The sequence below is a fragment of the Marmota marmota genome, unplaced genomic scaffold (genome assembly GCF_001458135.2).
Source record: "Marmota marmota marmota unplaced genomic scaffold, marMar, whole genome shotgun sequence".
Lineage (NCBI taxonomy): Eukaryota > Metazoa > Chordata > Mammalia > Rodentia > Sciuridae > Marmota > Marmota marmota.
Genome location: NW_026000240.1, coordinates 25,455,960 through 25,468,992, shown reverse-complemented (window position 1 = coordinate 25,468,992; position 13,033 = coordinate 25,455,960). Strand labels below are relative to the sequence as shown.

General features: G+C 41.6%; 1 protein-coding gene across 6 annotated transcripts in view; it reads left to right on the top strand.

The window, feature by feature from the left end:
* Mras (muscle RAS oncogene homolog) overlaps window positions 1-13,033 on the top strand; it is a 53,206-nt gene that overhangs the window by 21,191 nt on the left and 18,982 nt on the right. For 5 of the 6 annotated variants that reach the window (XM_048794432.1, XM_015487004.2, XM_048794431.1 and 2 more), the window contains exon 2: window positions 311-521. In XM_048794432.1, the coding sequence (XP_048650389.1) occupies window positions 329-521 (193 nt within the window). In that variant the 5' untranslated portion in view covers window positions 311-328. Of the gene's footprint in view, window positions 1-310; window positions 522-8,217; window positions 8,229-13,033 lie in introns of those variants that run through there. The other variant, XM_048794434.1, reaches the window with a different exon arrangement.

Here is a 13,033-nt window from a genome sequence, read left to right as displayed (position 1 = left end):
CCTTTAACAGAGCGTTTGACTGTGATTTGTTAAAGAAGAACAGTGGTACTGTGTCCCCCAAACCAGTCTGGCACATAGTTGGTGTTCAATAAAAGGTGGCAGAATTAAGTCCTTTGAACAGTGATGGTCTCCGTGTGGTAGATCCAGGGATGATACTTTTATTTTCTTTTACTTTCCCTCATTTGGAACCCTTTCCACTTTGGGGAGTACTTGTTACTTTATGAGAAGGGAGGAAAACCCGTGAATATTTCCCCCTAATTGAAAAAGAAAAAAAGTCCCCTGCTTTATTCCACATGTCTTGCCTCCCCAGGTCTGACCTCCCAGCAACATGGCAACCAGCGCCGTCCCCAGTGACAACCTCCCTACGTACAAGCTGGTGGTGGTGGGGGACGGGGGCGTGGGCAAGAGTGCCCTCACCATCCAGTTTTTTCAGAAGATCTTTGTGCCTGACTACGACCCCACCATTGAAGACTCTTACCTGAAACATACAGAGATTGACAATCAATGGGCCATCTTGGACGGTGAGACTGGGTGACAATCCTGCTTGGTGTTAGTTGGGGAGGATCTGGGAAATTTAACAAGTTTCAGTGGGACCAGATGGTTTCCTTCTTGTCATTATGGGGAGGTTGGTATAAGGCTGTATTTGATTTGCTGGGTGAATTCTGAACAGGCAAGTCCTTCACAGAAGCCTTGAAGTGCTTTGTGGAAACCAAAATATACCAGAATCATACCAACTCAGCAATGTCATGTTTGTTATTGCTTGCTTGATCTGAAGCTCTGATTAACAGTTAAAGATGTCTCTAGCTAATAAACAAGGGAAAGACAAATTATTTCTTAATAAGCATAGTGTATTTTGTAATTGTCTTTGGGGAGGGAATCTTGATATGACATTGTGTTTCTCTTTTGGTCTAAATTAGTATTTCTCAAAGTGTGATGCCATGGAACTTATTAGAAATGCAAATTATCAGGCTTTTGCTAATTTAAAAATTCTGAGGGTGTGGCCAACAATCTGTTTTAATACACCACCCATGTAATGCTGAATTTAGAGACCACTGCTGTAAATTCTTACTGATAATTAGCTCACTATTCCTGAGCTTCTTAAACAAAGACCCATTAATCACACAATATTGGTCTAGGAGGGAGCTCTGAAAGCCTCTGAGATATAAGTTCTCTATCAAATATGCGATCTGCATGAATTTTTTTCCCAGTCTGTAATTTGTTTTTATTCCTTTACAAGTTACTTTCAAAGACCAGAGTGTTTAATTTTGATGAAGTCCAGTTTATCTGCTTGTTCTTTTATGTATTGTGCTTTGGGTATTATGTCTAAGAAATCTTTGCCTAACCCAAGGTCACAACAGTTTTTCCTGTTTTTCTTCCCTAGAAAAATGTAATGGTTTTAGATTTTACATTGAGGTTTATAATAATGAGTTGATTTTTACATAAGACATGAGGACAGAAGAAAGTTCATTTTTCTATAAATGGTTCTGCGGTCATTCCAGCACTTTTTATTGGAAAGATTGTCTCCCCCCCCCCACAAAATGCCTTTGTATTCTGGTGAAAATCCCTTGTCCGTATAATCTATTTCTTTGATCTGTTTGTCTTTCTTAACACCGGTAAACACACTGTCTTGATAACTGTAGCTTTATAATAAGGCTTGAGGTCAGATAATGTTAAATCGTTAAATCTCCAACTTTGTCCTTTTTCAACATTGTTTTGGCTAGTCTAGGTCTTGAGTATTTCCATAGGTATTTTAGAATCCGTCAAAATTCTGTAATTTAGGACTATGTATACTAATTTGAGGAGAACTGACATCTTAACAAAATTGAGCCATCTAACCCATGAACACATCATCATTACTCTTCTTTTATTTAGGTCTTCTTTAATTTCATCAATTTTTTTTGAAGTTTTGAGTAGAAAGACATTTTACATATTTTATCAGATTTTTACCTACATTTGTATTGGTGCTATTGTAAATGATTTTTTAAATTTCAGTTTTCAATTGTTTGTTGCTATTATATGTAAGTACAATTGATTATTATGTTAATCTGATAGCTGGCAGGTTGAGAAACTGATTTATTAGCTCTAGTGGCTTTTTTTGTAGATTCCACTGAATTTCTCTGCATTGTCACATCAGTGATAAAGGCAGTTTTAATTCTTCCTTTCCAATATGGATAGCTTTTATTTCTTTTTCTTGCCTCATTTCATTGACGAAAGCCTCCAGTGCACTGTTGAACAGAAGCAGGAAAAAGAGAAGTGCTTGTCTTACTCTAGATCTGAAGGGGGAGCTTCCAGTCCTTCAGTGTTAAGTACAAATTAATTAAGCGTTAGCTGGAGATCTGTTACAGATGGCTTTTGTTACATCAGGGAAGCCTCTTTATATTCCTAGTTTGCCAAAGGCTTTTCTTCAGAAACAGATGCTGGATTTTGTCAAATGTCTTTCCTGTGGCTACCAAGATAATCAGATGGTTTTTCCTTTTTCATTTGTTAATTTGGTAAATAATGTGTTTTTTTTTCCTACTGTTAAACCAACCTTGCATTCCTGGGACAAATACCTTTGGTTATGATATGTTATCTTTTAATATACTATGGACTTTGATTTGCTAAAATTTTATTGAGAATTTTTATATCTATGTTTTTGAGGGATATTAGTCTGTATTTTTCTTGTATGTCTGTCTGATTTTGGTATCAGAGTCATGCTGGACTTCTATAATGAGTTGGGGATTATCCCCTTTTCTTCAATTTTCTAGAAGAGTTTGAGCCACATTGGTATTATTTCTTCTTTATACACTTAGTAGAATTTGCCAACAAGGCCATCTGGAACTGGAGTTATCTTCGTGGGAAAGTTTTTAACTACAAATTAAATTTCTTTAATAGATACAAGCCTATTCAAACTATCTCTTTATTCAATGAACTTTGGTAGTTTGTGATGTGACTTTGAAATTTTGTTTGTTGGAGGTGCTGGGGATTGAACTTGGGGCTCACACATGCTACCGCTATACCACTGAGCTACATTCCCAGCATCCAAAATTTATTAAAGTCATCAATGTTATCAAGTCTGTTGGCATAAAGTTGTTTATAATATTCTCTTATTATCTTTATAATATCTGTAGCATCTATAGTGATGTCACTTATTCCTAATATTGGTAACTTGTGACTTCTATTTTTTTCTCTAATCCTGCTGGCTAGAGATTTATGAATCTTATTGATTTTTCTCAAAGAACTAGTGTTTGCATTCATTGATTTTCTTATTTGGGTCCACTGATTTTTCACTCCTTTCCTCTTGCCTGCTTATTTTGGATGTAATTTTCTTTTTCTAATTTCTTAAGGTGCAAACTGATGTCTTTGAGACATTTCTTCTTTTCTAAGCTATTTATCTGGTGCTTTAAATTTCTTCTAGTCCTTTAGCTGCATCCCATCAATTTTAATGGGTTTTATTTTCATTTTCATTTAGTCCAAATTCTTTCTAATTTATCTTTGGATTTTTTTCCTTGACCCATAAATTATTTAGAAGTATACTATTTAGTTTTCAAGCATTTTGGAACTTTTCAGATATCTCTCTGTTCTTGATCTTTAATTCCATTGTATCAGAGAATGTGCGGTGTGTTATTTGAACTTATTGAGACATTTCTTATCATCTGTCTTGGTAAATGTTTCATGTGCGTATGGAAAGAACTTATGTTCTGTCATTGGGTGGAGTGTCTATGAATGCCAATTAGATCAAACTGGCTGAAAATGTTGTCTAAGACTTCTACGAATTTATTGATTTTCTGGATACTTTTTCTATCAATTATGAAGAAGAGGAGTATTGAATTTCTGTGCATAATTGTAGATTTACCTGTTTTTTCTTTTCAGTTCGATGTATGGTAATGCTCTGTTCGTAAATACATAAATGTTTAGGATTGATATATCCTCTTGAAAAATGGGCTCTTCAATTATTATAAAATGACTTTCACTCTCTCGGCATTTCCTATTCCTACCCTGAAGCCTGGAAACCCAGAAGGCCACAAGTTAGGGAGTCATAGATGCTCTCATTGATTTTATATCCATCTCTCAGGGAACATTCTCCTTCATTGCCTGATGTTTGGTATCTTGACAACAATTGTTTCATATACTTTGCCTGTTTTTTGGTTGTTTGGGGTGAGAAGGTAAATCTGGTCCCTGTTGCTTCATCTCGGCCAGAAGCAGAACCAAATCATTATTTAAACAAAACAAAACAAAACTACGTGTCATGACATATACCTATAATTCCAGCGACTTAGGAGGCTGAGACAGGAGGAACACAAGTTTGAGGCCAGCCTTAGCAACTTAGGGAGACCCTGCCTCAAAATAAAAATTAAGAAAGTAAAAAGATCTGGGGATGTAGCTCAGTAGCAAAACATCCGTGGGATTTAATTCCTAGTACCAAACAAACAAAAACAACTTTGTGAACATACTAAAAAATTACCAAACTATACACTTTAAGGGGGTGAAGAGTGTGGTGCATGAATATCTCCATTAAGAAAGCACCATCTTGGGCTGGGGTTGTGGCTCAGTGGTAGAGCTCTTGCTTATCCCATGTGAGGCACTGAGTTTGATCCTCAGCACCACATATAATTAATTAATGAAGCATCCATCAACAATTAAAAAAATATTTTAAAAAAAGAAAAAGAAAACACCATCCTTCGGGGCTTGTCTGCAGCTGGGACTTTGACCAGTCCCACTGAGTACCAAGCATGTTCCCACTTTGGGGACTTGGCACGTGGTGTTTTCTCTGTACTATATGTACTTCCTGAAAAGATGCTCATTTCATTTAGGCTTCAGCTTAAATGTCACTTTATCTGGGAGATCATCTCTGACCAGGCCATCCGTACTAGCGTCCATGCATCCTGTCCATGTCCATTCCATCTCCCTGTTCAACTCTGTTTTTCTTTATTCTGCCCTTCACTGTTGAACACATCCCATATTATTTATGAGTTTCTGCCCCCCTCCCACTAAAATACAAATTTGTGACAGCTGGGACTTTATATTTACTGCAATATCTCCCCAGCATCTAGAATACTGCTTGGCTTATCATAGTTCCTCTGTAAACACTTACAGAATGAACAAATGAATGAATGAATCCTGAAACATGTTACGTGGTCACATGTTGATGTGATATCTATATTATTTTATTTCTATTCACACTTATTTATATGGTGTGTGTGTGTAACTATTACAATTAAAATTTTACACTTAAGCACTTTCTAAAATAATTTCATGTATCACCTATTAGAATAAATATCACACTTGGGATATACTGAATTAAATAAATGCAAACAAGTTTTTTTTTAACTGCAGGACTTATAACAACCTTTAATATAATAAATACATATTAGAAGCATATTGGTAAGATATAGTGTTCTTAAGACTCCCCAAAGGGACCATTTTTTGGTACAGCATTCTGGGCTATGTTCCACAGGGAAAGAAATATTACATGATGCATTTAAGAGATGAACTCTGTGTCTGGTACATAACTGTAGCTCAATCAATATTGTTTCTCTCTACAGCCGTATAAGCTTCTCTAACATTTTCCTAAATAACTTTGGACACTAGTTCCTGAGAAAAAGAGTCTTTCTCGAGTGTGATTTTTAGATTTTGTGATAATATTTATAGCAGTACCAGGAGAGAATGGGGAAACCCGGCCCTGGAACTGCTCTGGTAGCTTGAATTGGCTCAGCTCATTCCTTCCTCAGGAGTTAGACCGACTCACGGCATTGCCCACCTGGCCCTTCCTCAGGAATAGACACCAGAGTCCAGACCAGCGCCCTTCACTACCCAATAAGGTCTCCTATTAAGAAAAGGAAGAGCCGGGTGCGGTGGCGCATGCCTGTAATCCCAGTGGCTCAAGAGGCTGAGACAGTAGAATAACAAGTTCAAAGCCAGCCTTAGTAATGGAGAGGCCCTAAGCAACTCAGTGAGACCCTGTCTCTAAATAAAATACAAAATAGGGCTGGGGATGTGGCTCAGTGGTCCAGTGCCCCTGAGTTCCATCCCTGGTACTGCCCTCCCCCGCCAAAAAAAGAAGAAGACAGCTGGGTGAGATGGCGTGTGACTGTAATAGACTGGAAGATCTTGAGTTTGAGTGCCCCACTCCCCCCAAAAAAAAACTAAAGAAAAAGAAAAGGGATGCTTGAAACATTTCTTCTAAATATTAAGAATGGATTTTTAAAGTGTGCCCTGTATTTTGAGAACTTGAATCAGAGGAAGGTTATACTTAGACTTCAGTGAAACCCTGAACCATGCTGGGGCCCACCCTGTTTGGATGGTTTGCAGCCCTGGGGTGCTCAGAACACCTCGTGCTCTGAAGCCTGCGTCCCTGGAGGCCACCCGCCTGGGGAGGTGCTGGGCCTGGAGATGCCTCCCGTTGCCCTCTGCCCCACTCAGCTCCCAGAGCTCTGGAATCTGTGGTTTCTCTTCTTCCAAACTCAGAGCAAAAACATGACAGCACGATACTGACGGTGAGGGTGACGGTGATTATGAGGAGGAGGAGGAGGAGGATCATTATCATCAGTAATGACGTCATGGGGCGATTGCTGAGTGGAAGGCCCATGCTCAGCCCACTTTATTTTTTTTTTATTAATGCATTTTATACAGAATAATGTGTTTCCTTGTAGCATATTTGTACATGCGTGTAACACACTTTGATCATTTATATCTCCCTTTACCCCTTTACCATACTCCCATCCCCTTCCTTTTTTCGAATAATCTCCCCCTTCTACTTTCATGACACCTTTTTGTCCTCCAAGATTCTATATATGAGAGAAAATATGTGACACTTATCTTTCTGAATCGGGCTTATTTTGATTAACATGATGCTTAGTTCTTTTCTCTTTTTTCCTGCAATAACATTTTTATGGCTGCATAATACTCCATTGTATGTGTGTGTGTGTGTGTGTGTGTGTATATATATATATATATATATATATATGTATTATTCTATATATTAGTGTGTATATATATACATATATATAATGGATATAACTTTTCATGCATCCCACATATATCTCATGTATATATTATTATATTTTATATATATATATATATATACATNTTTTTTTTTTTTTTTTTTTTTTTTTTTTTTTTTTTTTTTGTATTCTTGATGATTTCCATTCTGCCTGGGATGAGATGAGACAGCAGTGTGGTTTTGATTTGCATTTCCCTTGTGGATATAGCTATTGAACATTTTTTTTACATAGTTATTGTCCATTTGTATCTCTTTTGAGAATTGTCTGTTCCATTCATTTGCTGGTTTATCAGTTGGGTTATTTGTTTCATTGCTGTGAAGTTTTCTGAGTTCTTTATATATTCTGGATTTTAATCCTCTGTAGGAAGAGCAGCTGGCCATTCTGTAGCCATTCTGTCTCTTCGCTCCATTTCCTTTGCTGTGCAGGAACTTTTTAACTTGATGCTGTCCCATTTGTTGATTTTTGTTGCTTTCTGAGCCATTGGAGTCCTCTGTAAGAAGTCATTACCAGTGCCTATTTCTTGAAGTATTTCCTCTATATTTTCTTCTGGTAGTTTCAAACTTTCTGGCCTTATACTTAGGTCTTTGATCTATTTAGAACTGATTTTTGTACAGGGTGAGAGATTGGAATCCAGTTTCAATTCTATTTATTTATTTACTTATTTATTGTGGTGCTGGGGACCGAACTCAGGGCCCTGAACATCCTAGGCAAGTGCTCTGCCGCTAAGCTACATCCCTAATGCCTTTTATTTTTGTTTTCGTTTTAAGATAGGGTCTCAATAAGTTGCCTAGTCTGGCCTGAACTTGTAATCTTCCTCCCCTCTACAGGAGACAGAGACAGCCTCTCTGTTCCCTGTCTCTCCAGCAAGGGCTTTGTGTTTGCAAAGTGTTAAAGCTTGGCTCATCTCCTGAGCCCTCAGAAGCCAGGATATTTCTATGCTCAGCAGCTCTACAGCCAACTTCACATTGGGCACTGAATTCTCAGAGGTGAAATGATTAGATTATGAGTTGTGGCCTCATCAGTTGGTTAACACACTAATATGGATTAACTGGGTGGTGACGGTAAGCAGGTAGGGTATAGCTGAAGGAAGGAGATCATGGGGGGCATGCCTTTGGGGTTTAGATTTGTCTCCTGTGAGCAGAGCTCTCTCTGCTTCTTTGTTACCATGTCCTGAGCTGTTTTCCTTCTCCACACCCTTCCTGCATGATGTCCTGCTTCACCTCGGGCCCAGAGCTATGGTGACAGGTGTGCACCGCTGCACCAGGCTAAGCTTCTGTCTTCTACAGATGGACGTGTATTTTTCCCAGCACCATTTGTTAAGGAGACTGTCTCTTCTCCAGCAAATGTTTTTGTCCTCTGTTCTATTCCACTGGACTACGTGTCTGTTTTTATGCTAGTGCCATGCTGTTTTTGTTACTATGGCTTTGTTTGTAGTATATTGTGAAATTGGATATTGTAATACCTCCAGCATTGCTTGTTTTGCTCAGAATTGCTTTGGCTATTCTGGATCTTTTGTGCTTTCATGTGAACTTTAGCATTTTTTTTTTCTAGTTCCTTGAAGAATATCCTGGTATTTTCATGAATTGTGTTGACTCTGCAGATCAGTTTCACCAATATGGCCTTTTTAGCAATATTAATTCTGCCAACCCATGAACATGGGAAGTCTTTCCATATTCTAGTGTCGTCTTCAATTTTCTTTTTCAGTGTATTGTAACTTTCATTGTAGAGGTCTCTCACCGCCTTGCTTGGGTTTATTCCTGGATATTCTATACATTTTTTGATGGTTTTGTGAGTGGAATTGTTTTCCTGATTTTTTTTTCTTATTATGTTCATTATTTGTAAACGACTGGTTGGTGAGCTATTGATTTTGCATCCTAAATTTCTTTATCAGATCTAAAAGTTTTCTGGTAGAATTTTTAGGGTCTTCTAAGCATCGTATCATATCGTCTGCAAATAGGGGTAATTTGACTTCCTCATTTTCTTCTTGCATTTCTGTTTCTTTCTCTTGCCTATTTTTCTGGCTAAAACTTCAAGTAGAGTGAACATCCTTTTCTCACTCCTGATTTGGGAGGAAATAATTTATCCTTGATCCTATTTATGTGGTATATTAAGTTTATTGATTTGCATATGTTGAACCGTCCTTGCAGTTCTCAAATGAAACCAGCTTGATCGTTATTATTATGGTTTAGATATGAGGTATCCCCCAAAAGCACATGTGTGAGACAGTGCAAGAAATTTCAGAGGTGAAATGATTAGATTATGTATTGTGACCTCATCAGTCATTTAACACACCAATATGGATTAACTGGGTGGTAAGCAGGTGGGGTGTAGCTGAAGGAAGGAGATCATGGGGGACATGCCTTTGGGGTTTAGATTTGTCTCCTGTGAGCAGAGCTCTCTCTGCATCTTTGTTACCATGTCCTGAGCTGTTTTCCTTCTCCACACCCTTCCTGCATGATATCCTGCTTCATCTTGGGCCCAGAGCCACAAAGTCAGCCGTCTGTGGACTGAGACCTCTGAAACCGTGAGCCCAGATAAATCTTTCCTCCTCTAAAATTATTCTTGTCAGGTCTTTTGGTCACAGAAATGAAAAAGCTGACTAAAACAATGGTGTGTGATTGTTTTAAATGTGTTGTTGAGTTTGGTTTGCAAGAATTTTAGGAAGGATTTTTGCATCTGTGTTCATCATAGGTATTGATCTGTAGTTTTCTTTTTTTGTTGACGGTGTATTCTCTTTTTACCTGTTGTGGGAGCGACTGTCATAAGCTTGTGTTGAATGTGAAGAAAATAAAGCCAAGCATCCTACAGCTGGCGATGGTTTGAACTCCCCTTTGTCTCCGAGACAGTGTCAGTCTGGTTGTGTAGGGAATTCCTTGCCCACATCACACAGTTGAGTAGGACCCTTGGGAATGAGAGTTGAAATCCCAGGGAGAAGGGCATGTGACTGGCTTATCAGGATCAATAGACAGGCTCCCTGGCTCTTCTTACTGTGCTCTTGTATGTGTCCTTCTGGGGCCAGGTACTTCCACCCCGCTCTGACTCACACATCAGATGTGCAAGTATTTCTCCCCCCCCCACCCCCGGCCCCTGTGGCTCGAAGCCCCACTCTCTGCCTTGCTAACCTCTGGAACCTCTCTTCCATCTCCAGAGAACAGCAGGGGCCCTGAGTCTGTGGAACCCCTTCCCACCTAGTGGCTCCGGGCTCATCCCTGCAGCCTCTCTGCCCCCGTCTCTCCAGCAAGGGCTTGGTGTTTGCAAAGCGTTAAAGCCTGGCTCTTCTCCTGAGCCCTCAGAAGCCAGGATATTTCCACCCTGGCTTCTGCCCAAACCCCACACACAAGTGCTGTTGTCTTCTCCGAGGGGCCTGGACCTGGCGTTTCCCGAACACTTGAATCCACATTCTTTCTGGGGTCAGGGAGTAGAGAAAGGAGGTTGGAGAAGCAGGGAGAGCAAGCAGAACATTTATTGAGAGCTTTTTTTCTGAGCTAGGGACCTTTCCAAGTAGGCACCTATGCTCAGCAGCCCTACAGCCAACTTCATATTGGGCACTACCCATGGGCCCCGAGTAAGAATGGGGTGCAGGCAGAGCAGCCTGCTCCTCCACGCATCCTCCCCTTTGCCCCAGAGATGATGTGGGAGGAATTTCTCCCTTTGCCTATAGGAGGGAGGATGGCTGCTGGCCAGAGGTGATAAAATCACTCTTTTCCTTGTTACATCAGTCGTCCCTGCTCGGCTGCTCCCAGCTGCCTGGAGCCCACGGGTCACCAAGTTGCCCGGGGTAGGACTTGCTGGTAGGAAGCCCCTCCTCACAGGGATGCTGGATCTCCTCTGGAACCTTCTTGTTGCTTCTCCTTGGCCCTCAGAGCTCCGATAGCATTTACTACTGACCACCCTCAGAGCTATGATAGCAGATACTGACCCGACTTTTCTTGAAGGCCAAACACCTCATGCTACATTGTAAGGTTTGCTTCATTTCATCTTTGTGACAATTCTGCTCGATTGAGATCATGGAGATGACATTAGCTTGCTTTACAGCTAAGCACAGCTGCTCTGTAGCTAGCACGCCCCAGTCCTACTGAGCTAGTTGCTAAGATATTGAAACACTCCACCTTTGAAACACGGCTCCTCCTGCCGCCTTGAGCTCCAAGGGACCTTCCCCTGGGAAGCCCAGACCACCTACCCCAGCAGCTGTCCAACAGTCCTCTAATTAATAAGGCCCCTGCAGGTGAGGGAACCGAGACTCAGAGAGGTGATCGCTCAGCTGATGAGAACCCCATTCCCTCTGCCCTCAAAGCCAGGGATCTCTATCCTGCCCTGTGCTCACCCTAGCCCGGGAGCCAAAGGACCTATCACCAGCCTCTGACCTGGAGTCAGCGCATTAGGCTTGGACTCAGTGGTGTAGGTGCGAGTGAGGGGCGTGGCTGCCCAGCCTCGGCTCATTCCAAGCTTGTCATCACCCGCCTCCAGCTGCTGTTCCTTCCCTGTTGCCAACACTCAGGTCCTATCTTCCGCAGTGAGTGTGGGTTGTGCTGTCACTTTGGAACTTCACATTGATTACTGTCAGAAGTCACGTGAACATTTTGGGCTCCGCACAGCAGCCTGACAGGTGGCTCTGAGATCTCACTTGTCTGCCTTGTGTTGGGTGATGGCTTTGAGGTTGTCCCTACCAGCTTGAACTCACCAGGCTGAGGCCTGGTAACCGAGGGCTTCTTCTCTCTTTGGGGAAAGACAGCCTCAGAACAAAGACCTTGCACCCTCATTGGTGGGGCCCACGTCCACGTGGGATATGTCCTCATAATTGTTGCAAAGAATAAGTGAAAAAATATAAATCGGCAGCTTCTCTAAGAGAGGGCCTCTGTCCTTTGCCCACCATTGTGAGTCTGATCCAGCCCAGACTTTCTACCTTTAACACCTCTTGAGCAAGCCAGGTGAGGAGGAGGTGCCTTACAAGGCATATGGTAAACCCCAGTAGATGCTGCTGTTGCTGTGGTTGCTCAAATATGATTTATATTATTATTTACAAGAGCATCTTCTACTTTTAAGGATAGGCCTTATTGCCTATGCAGAAGAAGGCTACTGACCCATGTCCTGTATCTGGAAAGGTCAAGAAGTGGGGCTTATACTCGACTTGGGGATATCACCTCTTTCCTTTCTGACGTATGGCTTGGACCCTGAGTGTCTGCTCATTTGCTCAACAAATATCTCTGAGCACTGCAGTGCGCCTGGCTCTCTTTGGGAATCGCAGGGTGTGGCGATTGGCAAAGCTCTCAGGAAGCTTGCGTTACCGCTTGGGGGACAGAGCCTAAACCTGTGTCTATGGTGTCGAGTGGTGATAAATGCTGAGAAGGAGGATGAGGCAAGGGAGGGGAAGCAGGAGGAAGGGGTTGCTGTCTTCTGCGGCTGGTCAGGGGGTGTCTTCCCGCCTGGGCGATGGGGTGCATCTGCAGGAGAAAGCTCTACCTGTGTGGGGAGAGAGTCTCAGACAGCGAGGGGGTCAGGGGCGAAGGCTGTGAGGAAGGGTACTGGCCTGTTTGGGGAATAGTGGGGACAGCAAGTGAGGGAAGCTACAGGAGAGGTTAGGAGGTAACTGTATAGGATGGATCTCACAGGGCCCATAGAGAAAGGAGAAGCCATTGGAGGGTTTTAAGCCGAGGAAGGACAAGACCTGACTGATATTTTAAAGGCTTGCCCTGGCTCTGGTGTGGAGAACAGACCTTGGGGGATCCAGGACAGAACCAGAGAGACTAGTGAAGAGGCTCCCAATGGGGGGACTAGGGAGGAGCTGTGCACATTGGGTTTAGTGACACGGAGATCACCAGCAACTTGACAAGATCAGTTTGGGCTGAGAGGTGGGAAATGAAAATCTGATTGGAGTGGATTAGAGAGAGAGAGTCGGGGAAAGGACGGGCCGACAGGGAGCATGGCCTTGAAGAATAGAAAATGTGATGGGAGGTCAGGGCGGGGGCAGGGTTCTCTTATTTTTAATCTTTTGGTTTTATTTTATTTAAAATGAAAGAAATTATGGCATGTTTACATGCTCCTGGAAATAA